The sequence below is a fragment of the Prionailurus viverrinus genome, chromosome X (genome assembly GCF_022837055.1).
Source record: "Prionailurus viverrinus isolate Anna chromosome X, UM_Priviv_1.0, whole genome shotgun sequence".
NCBI lineage: Eukaryota > Metazoa > Chordata > Mammalia > Carnivora > Felidae > Prionailurus > Prionailurus viverrinus.
This window is the reverse complement of record NC_062579.1, coordinates 80,923,460-80,931,414: the sequence shown is the minus strand read 5'-3', so window position 1 is coordinate 80,931,414 and position 7,955 is coordinate 80,923,460. Positions and strand designations below refer to the sequence as shown.

Genomic DNA, 7,955 nt, shown 5'->3' with positions numbered 1-7,955 from the left:
TCAAACTCCTAAGGACAGTCCATCTGGTAGATGTTGAGAGAGGAACCGCACGCCTGTGGCAACAGCCTCTGCGCTGGGCCGGGCTGGGCCGGGCGGGCTCCGAGGCCTGCGCTGGGTCTCCCCAGGGCAGACATTTTCACCAGGTACCTTACCCAGAACAAGTGGGGTGAACCCAGATGCTTGCTCCCTAGTGGACTGAGCCACCCTGCCCATTAGTGAGGGACAGGGCACTTTGGGGATGGCTGGTGTGGAGCTACTGGGCCTGGGGGCGAGGGCTCCCAAGCCTGCCAGCCTCTTGGGCTGGCTACAAACAGCCCGTGTAGCTGTTTTCTGCAGACCTGCCACCTGGGCACAGGCCCTCTAGGGTGGCTTCTGCCGAGTGAGTGTGAGCCCAGGGTGGGTGGGCACATCTGGGCCGAGTGCCCTTTCCCCTCCGCTGGGCGCTGTGCCCTGGTGCTACTGCCACTGCTCCCCAGAGGGGAGCAGATGCCAGGAGGAGCTCAAGGCCTGTGGGCCTGCCTGCTTCAGGCCCTGGCTCCCCGGGGCCCCAAAATGGAGCAGGAAGGTGAGCCTGATGTCACCTGTCAGCCCTAAAGAAGAGATAAAATACAGCTCTGCAGCAGGCAGGCATAGTGACGAGGGGCCTTGGCCCTCACAGTGACGACCAGAGGCCAGGGAAGGGGTGAGGATACCCAGGGTGGCGGCTGCCCGGAGCCCTCAGGGACAGCCTCAATCCGGGGAGTTTCCACTCCCCAAAGACTGAAGGCTCTCAGACCCTGACTGGCCCAGCAGACACATACACTCACCACAAGATGCAAAGACCACAAAGCTTAAACCTGGGGCCGTGGTTGGGGAAAGGAGGGGCAGGCCTGGGCGGATGCCCTACTTGATAAGGGTTTTTAAGGAGCGGGTGAATGTGCTCATAACAGTCGCTGACGTTGGGGAGCCCGGTGGGTGCCCTGTGGTCGCCCCTATAGCTGCTGCCTGCTGCTGCTGCTGCTGCTGCTGCTGCTGTTGCTGCTGCTGCTGCTGCTGCTGGTTAAGGTTCCGGGTGGTGGACTCCTCAGCGGCACGCAGTAGGAAGGTGTAGTTCCTCACTACCTCTTCGACCTTGGCCAGCAGCTCTTGGCGCTGGGCCTCGGAGCGCACGATGAACACCAGCCGCACAAAGGTCTCGATGAGGCTGCTCAGCACCTGGAAGCTGCCCGTGATGGCTGCCAGCATGTGGGTCGGGCTCTTGTCCACATTGGCCACGCGGCGGCAGGAGGCCCGGAGCTCCTTGAACTTGAGAGCCAGCTCGAGCTTGTACTCAGAGATCTGAGAGACATAGGGCTTAGGGGCACGGGCCTCGGGGCTGGCCACGCACTGCCGCAGGACCGTTAGCAGCTCGTTGGTGTCCAGTCGGGCAGCCAGGAAACCATCAGGCAGGCCATAGGCATGGGCCCGCAGGGCATTGATCTTGGCCAGGCTCCCCTCGAAGGTGGACACCCGGAGGTCAATCTCTTGGGTGTGGGCGGCCTCGGGGCTGCTGCTGCTGCAGGTGGCGGCATCTAGCACCTGCAGGGTCCTGCTCACCACGGGCACCACCTGCTCGTCCAGCTTCATGCCAGGCAGAATCTTCATTGGGATGGAGTAGGAGAGCTCGTCCTTGCCGTCACTGGCATCATCTGCCATATCGCACTTGCGGTAATAGAAGCAGTAGCGGATAGAGCAGCACTTGCTGCCCTCACTGTCCTCGTCCAGATCGGCAGGCTTCCGGTACACCTCTTCTGGCAGCGAGAACACTGCCATCTGTCTGGGGCCTTTGGTCTCAGGGGCGACCTGGACATATGAGGGGTCTCCCAGGGTCGGTGACTCCAGTGACTTGTTTTTGGGACCCAGGCCTAAGGGGAGGCCTGCTTCTACCTCCTTGGCCTCCCTGGGCAGCATGCCCAGGGGTGTGTGTGGATAGATGTCCGAGGTCAGAGAGGCCCTGTCACCCTGGTCCAGTTCACTGATACTGTAGCGGCGCATCAGTTTCTTGTAGTTGGGAGCTCCCAGGCACTCACCCCCCGAGGCACACGTGGTCAGGCAGGACACACCACTCTCGGGGTCTGATTGGCACTCTCGGGATTCCAGGCTGGTGGAGCGGATGCGCCCGACAGTGGTGGGGCTGCTGAGGCTCAGGCCTGGGCCAGCCTCTGGCTGCCTCTGGGTCGGGGTGACCCTATCCCTCTCCCTCCCCCGGAGGCCGGGCACTGGCGTCTGGGGGGCCTGGGGCCGGCCCCCCCGGCAGATGCGCTTGCAGTCACAGCTGCGCCTCTGCTCACGGGACATGCCAGGCCCCTGCTGCACTGGGCTGCTGCGCAGCTGGCAGCTGCAGCGGCCTGGGGCTGGGGGTTGCAGGTACTCGGTGCCTGGCAGCTCCCCCTGGCTCGGCGGCTTTAGGAGTTCCTCGAGGAACTCTAGCTCATACTGCTTCACCTTCTGCAGCTGGGCCTGCCGCTCGTCGGTCTCCTTCTTCTGGCGAGTCGGAAAGGTGGCAGAGAATAAACTGCGGAGCCGGAAGGGCCCTCGGGATGATTTGGGCTTTGCGGGGCCCTCGGGGGCTGAGTGGGCTCCATCCAGGGTTGTTTCGAGCTTCCTGGAGGGCATGGTGCTCACCTGCCGGCTGGCAGCCTGGGGCCTCAGTGGGCTCTGGCCTCGAGGGTGGCAGCTGGGGCTCTGGCCTCGGGACTGGCTGCTGGGGCTGTGGCCTCGCGGCTGGCAGCTGGGGCTCTGTAGAGCCATGGCATAGCCGGCTCGGGGCACCAGGCTGGTCTCCTCAATCTTGCTGCTTTGGGGCATGCTCTCCAGCTGCCCCTTCTCCCCCTGGCTGGAGACAGTGCCCGGCTTGTGCAGGGCAGGCTTAGCACCCTCGGGCCCGGCCTTGCCTGCCACCTCCCCTATGCATGGGTTGCTCAGTGACTCTCGACTCGTTCGGGAAAGGTAGCTTTTAGGCGGGACACTCTGAACAGGCAGCCCGTCCTCTTGTGGGGAGAGATGCAGGCTGTCACCCCGGCTGCCTGTAGGCACCCTGGAGCCAGAGGAGACCTCTGGGCTCAGCTGCTGCTGGGAATTCCGTGACGTCTCTGGAGCACTGGGGCTCATTTTGAACTTCAGATTCTTATTGGCACTACCGCTCATCATGCTAACTTCTGGCCTCCCCATGCTGGCCTCCAGCCTTCTCTCCCTACTGCTGGGAGGGTTCCCCAGGGCCCCGCCAGAGGCAGGGAGGCTCTTAGTGTGAACCACCTGCTGTAGGGCAGCTGAGATGATAGCTGGGGTCACGCTGCCCTTTGGGTCGAGGATAAGCTTGGGGCTCAACCTGACTTCTTTGGGAAGATTCTCCCTTAGCTCAGAGACTTGGTTGTCACTGAGGGATGGCGTGGCAGCCCTCAGTGACATCTCCAGGCCTGCCCTAGTGTGGCCAGGCCCTTTGTCTTCAGGAACTGGGGACAGCAGGCTCAGATTCTTCTGCTCACCAAGCTGTGGGGACAATGTTGGGTGCACTGCCAGGGTGTAGGTTCGCTCTCGCTGTGGTTGCGACTCCACCTGGGGCAGCTTCCTCCGAGCGCCAGGGGGGCCCGGACTCTGGCCTGTCACCGCTGGCTGCAGGGATGGGTTGGGATCTGGGCGCCCGAGAGAGTAAGGTGCCGTGAGTACAGCCTGCGCTGAACAGCTCTGGATCCGGAAGGGCAGGTCCTTGCGAGCCAGGAGGCTATCCTTGTTGAGGTGCTGGGCCAGGAAGTAGGTGGTGTTCTGGTGCTGCTTCATGGCCGACATCATCTCCGACATGTCTGTGAGCTCCGAAGAGTTGGTTTCATGGCCTGAGTCCAGCGATGATTCAGGGGTGATTGTGGCCAGCACAATCAGACCTGGAGGGACAGGGAGAGGGCTTGCTGCACTTAGTCCAATCGAGTCCTTTTTCCAGCCATATGTAGAAAGTCTGTGGGAGCCAAGGGCAGCCAGCAGCATCTCAAGCTGGGGAAAGCCAGTCAGACCTGGGGGAGGTGGCAGGGGGCAGGGAGGAGGCAGTGGGGGGATGGTACTGGGCCAAGGGTGGGAGGAGTAGAGAGGAGGGGCAAAGGGAGGCAAGCTGGGAGAGAACTTATGAAGGGCCAGAATCCGAAAAAGCAACAAAAGGGGCACCGAGAATATCTGCTGGGCAGTCTAAAGGCAAATTAACATGCACATCACATGCAGAACAACATGCTAATCGTCACTATTTTTAGATTCAATAGCTAGGAAATGTTTGTTAATTGTCCTGAAGAGGGCTGGCAAAGTCACGTCCCTCTCTATCTGGCCCTCATCATTTGGCCAGGCCTTGCAGCTGAGGCCCTTTGGCCTGCACTTGTCCTCTCTCTGGCGACCACAGGGGCTAGTCTAGGAGCAGTGAGGGCTTGGATCACCAGACTCAGGAGCCAAGAGACATGCTGGCCCCGGGGGGGCTAAACACATGGGGGCTGCCAACACCAAGGATGATGCCCTTACATACAGAAAAGGTAGGGGTTGGTACTCTCCCTGGTCAGCCAGGCTGCCTTTGACCCCAATCTCTTCGTCTTCTCTGTGCACACCTCCCCCCGCTTCACATGCCTTCTTTTGTGCCTTATTCCTCCCTGGGCCTTTTCTTTTTTTTTTTTTTTTTTTAATTTTTTTTTTTCAACGTTTATTTTTTATTTTTGGGACAGAGAGAGACAGCATGAACGGGGGAGGGGCAGAGAGAGAGGGAGACACAGAATTGGAAACAGGCTCCAGGCTCTGAGCCATCAGCCCAGAGCCTGATGCGGGGCTCGAACTCCCGGACCGCGAGATCGTGACCTGGCTGAAGTCGGACGCTTAACCGACTGCGCCACCCAGGCGCCCCTTCCCTGGGCCTTTTCTGTCGCTGTGGCATTTACCTGTTTTTTTTTTTTTTTTGAAGGTGTGTGTGTATGGAGGTGTGCATTGTGAATATGGGTGCATGTCTGACACGCATGCTGGTCTACAAGACGCATTGTACGTGTGTCCATAAGAAGGACTGGCATGCGTGTCGCATGGCTCTCCCACCAAATAATTGCTAATAACAGCTACTACTTATGGATTGATGCTTATATGCTAGGCAGTGCTTTGCACGAATGATCTCATTTAATGCCCACAACGAACCCTACATGATATGGCTGTTGTTACCAAGCCCATTTGAAATGACAAAAGTGAGGCTCAGAGAGGGTAAGGTGCCTTGCCGAAGGTCACACTGAAAGTGAGTGAAGAAGCCAGAACTTGGGTGCATCTGACTGGGAGCTCATGCTCTTAGGCAAGATCAAGACCTCAGCCCTGAGCAGTGATGGCTCCTGGCTCCCCTGATCCCGGGTCACTAGGTGATTAGTTGGTCATTTTGTTTTTCTTCCAGTCATGTGCGAGGGAACTATCTTCTAGATCTCTCACAATTTTGCTCTGATCCTCTATCCTGGCCTGGCTCCGTAGCTATCACGGCTCCAATCCCTGGGGTCATCTGCAAGACATTTCCAGAGATGGAATGGTGAGAGCTAGAGCTCTAGCTGGAGCTGAGCAGCCGGCCCCTGACGCAGCATTGTTGATCACCTGACCCTATCTGTGCTACCTCTGGCCATCCACTGCCCTGGCACACCACGATGACTTTAACCTCTGCTTGGGAAGAAGCAATATCACCTGCTGGCCCTGCTTGGTCAGGAGAAGGAAAGGGAGGCAAGAGGGAGGAGGAACGGGCTATTACCTGCAGTCTGTGGGGGTGGGGGGTGTGGTCCATCCTCTGAGGCTGCCAGGGCTTCCAGAGCCTGCAGAGTGGACACCAGGGCATCATCTAGCTCCTGGGCATGATCTCGGACCGTCCGGGTCTGCACGCTGTCAATCAGTGTCACTGGAATCTCATCGTACAGGAGCCCACGCAGGTGGCGTCCTTGCTCCTGGCTCTGGACTGCCCGGCGCTTGGGGTCATCCTCATCAGAACTGTTGTCTCTGAAACCAGGAGGTGGGGCAGCAATGGCAGGCAACAGCAAAGTGCTCTCATCTTCCTCCTCCTCTTCCTCCTCGCTCCCGGGGGGTGGAAGGGACATCAAGTCTACCATATTGTCACGAGAGGAGCCAGGCCTCCCACCTTTGAGAGGGCCCAGCTGCTCCTGGAGTTTGGCTTTGCAAGAGTCACAGTAGAAATTCAGGGCTTCAGCCCCAGGGGAATTGTCCAAGGTGTAGGACCGGGCCCTGCTGGCACAAGGCTCATGGTCTAGGCTGGCGGCATCAAAGTCATCAGGGATTATTTCGTAACCTTGGCCAGAGCTTTTGGATGTGGGGTCAGACTTGGTCCGGGGCCTGCTCTCCTCAAAGAAAATTAAGTTCTCATTGACATCCGTCCGGCTTTCCTGCTCCTTCCTTTGTTCCCGCATGTGGAGGTAGCAAAAGCTGACAAGCTCAGAGTCGGCAGGTGGGGGCGTGCAGCGGCTCGACTTCCTGGGGCTGGTGCCCACGCCGCCCACATAACTACTCTCCTTTTTCCCCAGGTGGCCCCCAGTGACAGGGCGGTGGGCGCTGTGCATGTAATCTAAACCCAGAAAGAGAATCAACAGATGAGCCGTGGTGCTGAGGACGGTGGCTGAGCTCCCTTGGTGTTTTTTGGTGTGCAACTGGATGGCACGTAGTGACAGAGAGCATTACTTGGCTGCTAGAGATTAGGGAAAGGGGCAGCCACATTGCTGCCGCCCCTGAGAGTAGAGTGAGTAGAATCGAATGGCCTGGGCTGCTAACAGCCCTATCGCCTCTGAAATGGAAACTGGCATGGGGTGACCGGGGAAGGGCTGAGCACCTTGGTATCTGGGTCCTGCTGGACTCTTACTTAACATGGGTATGTCTGGTCTGAAAGTCAGCTGTAACTGTACTTAAAGAAGTGTAATTTGTTTTATGTCCCTCCCCCCAGAAGTGTCTCTGCCCCCGTCCCCACCTTTCCCAGAGCCTTTCCACCCCTTCCTCCCCCCCGTGCCCCTGCCAACCCAGTGTTCTGTTCCTCCTGTGTTATGTTGGATCTCTTCTAGCAGGAAGGAAATACATCTGACAAGTTACTACTGCCTTAGTGGGAAGATGCAGAACTGGCCCTTACACAATGCCTGAAATTTGCATTTCAAAGAGGACTGTCAAGGAAGGACCCGAAAAGAATAAATCTCTACTAGTAGCGTTCTGGGGCATCTCTGAACGTGTGAAGTATTTGGGAAATATGTGGGGATGTGCGTCTGTGGGAGCAGGGTGGGGGGAGCATTCTTACAATTCCTCCAAACACATTACTTCTCTGTATTCACGCAGGGCCAGCCTGCTTGCTACACATATGTGGGGTAAAATGTTCTAGTCAACAGCTTTTAATGATGGTAGGTGTGCACATCCGAGAATTATCCATGGCGAATGCTTTTTCTCTAAATGGCTTCTTTATCTCAGACTGTTTTGGGGGCCCTTCCCCATGTTATCTGTGAGGATGTACTCAGACAATGCCAATTCATTTTGTCATCGGCAGATAGAGAGGCAAATGGCAAGCAAGCACTAACTTCGGATAAAATTATCACACATGATTCCATTTAATCCTCACAGCAAGCCAGCAAGGCAGGTGCTGTCACTATCCCCAGTTTATAGAGCAAGAAACTGATCCATTTGGTTATGTGACTTATCCAAGGTCACCTGAGTCCTAAATGTGGCCTGGATTTGAGCCCAGGTCTGCGGGACTAAACAGCCCATGGTTTTAACCATTGCCCTATCCTTCATTGTGGTGGTTGAGATGCTAGAAAACAAACCTTCAAAATGCCTTTCCATTTCCAGTTTGACAGGGTCAGTGCGTCAGTGTTGCTGTTTACTAGAGTTCACAACCATCACAAAAGCGTGGTGCTGGCATCTTACAACAGAGCCCCAAAACACATGAAGCAAAACCTGACTGAATCGAAATGAGA

At 57.3% G+C, this 7,955-nt stretch overlaps 1 protein-coding gene across 1 annotated transcript in view; it reads right to left on the bottom strand.

The window, feature by feature from the left end:
• Positions 1-7,955, bottom strand: part of FRMPD3 (FERM and PDZ domain containing 3) — a 79,216-nt gene continuing 71,261 nt past the window's right edge. Inside the window, exons 14-15 of the mRNA XM_047845047.1 lie at positions 5,750-6,571; positions 1-3,896 (exon numbers count right to left, since the gene is read on the bottom strand). Coding sequence (XP_047701003.1) covers positions 883-3,896; positions 5,750-6,571 — 3,836 coding nt within the window. The 3' untranslated portion in view covers positions 1-882. The remainder of the gene's footprint in view (positions 3,897-5,749; positions 6,572-7,955) is intronic.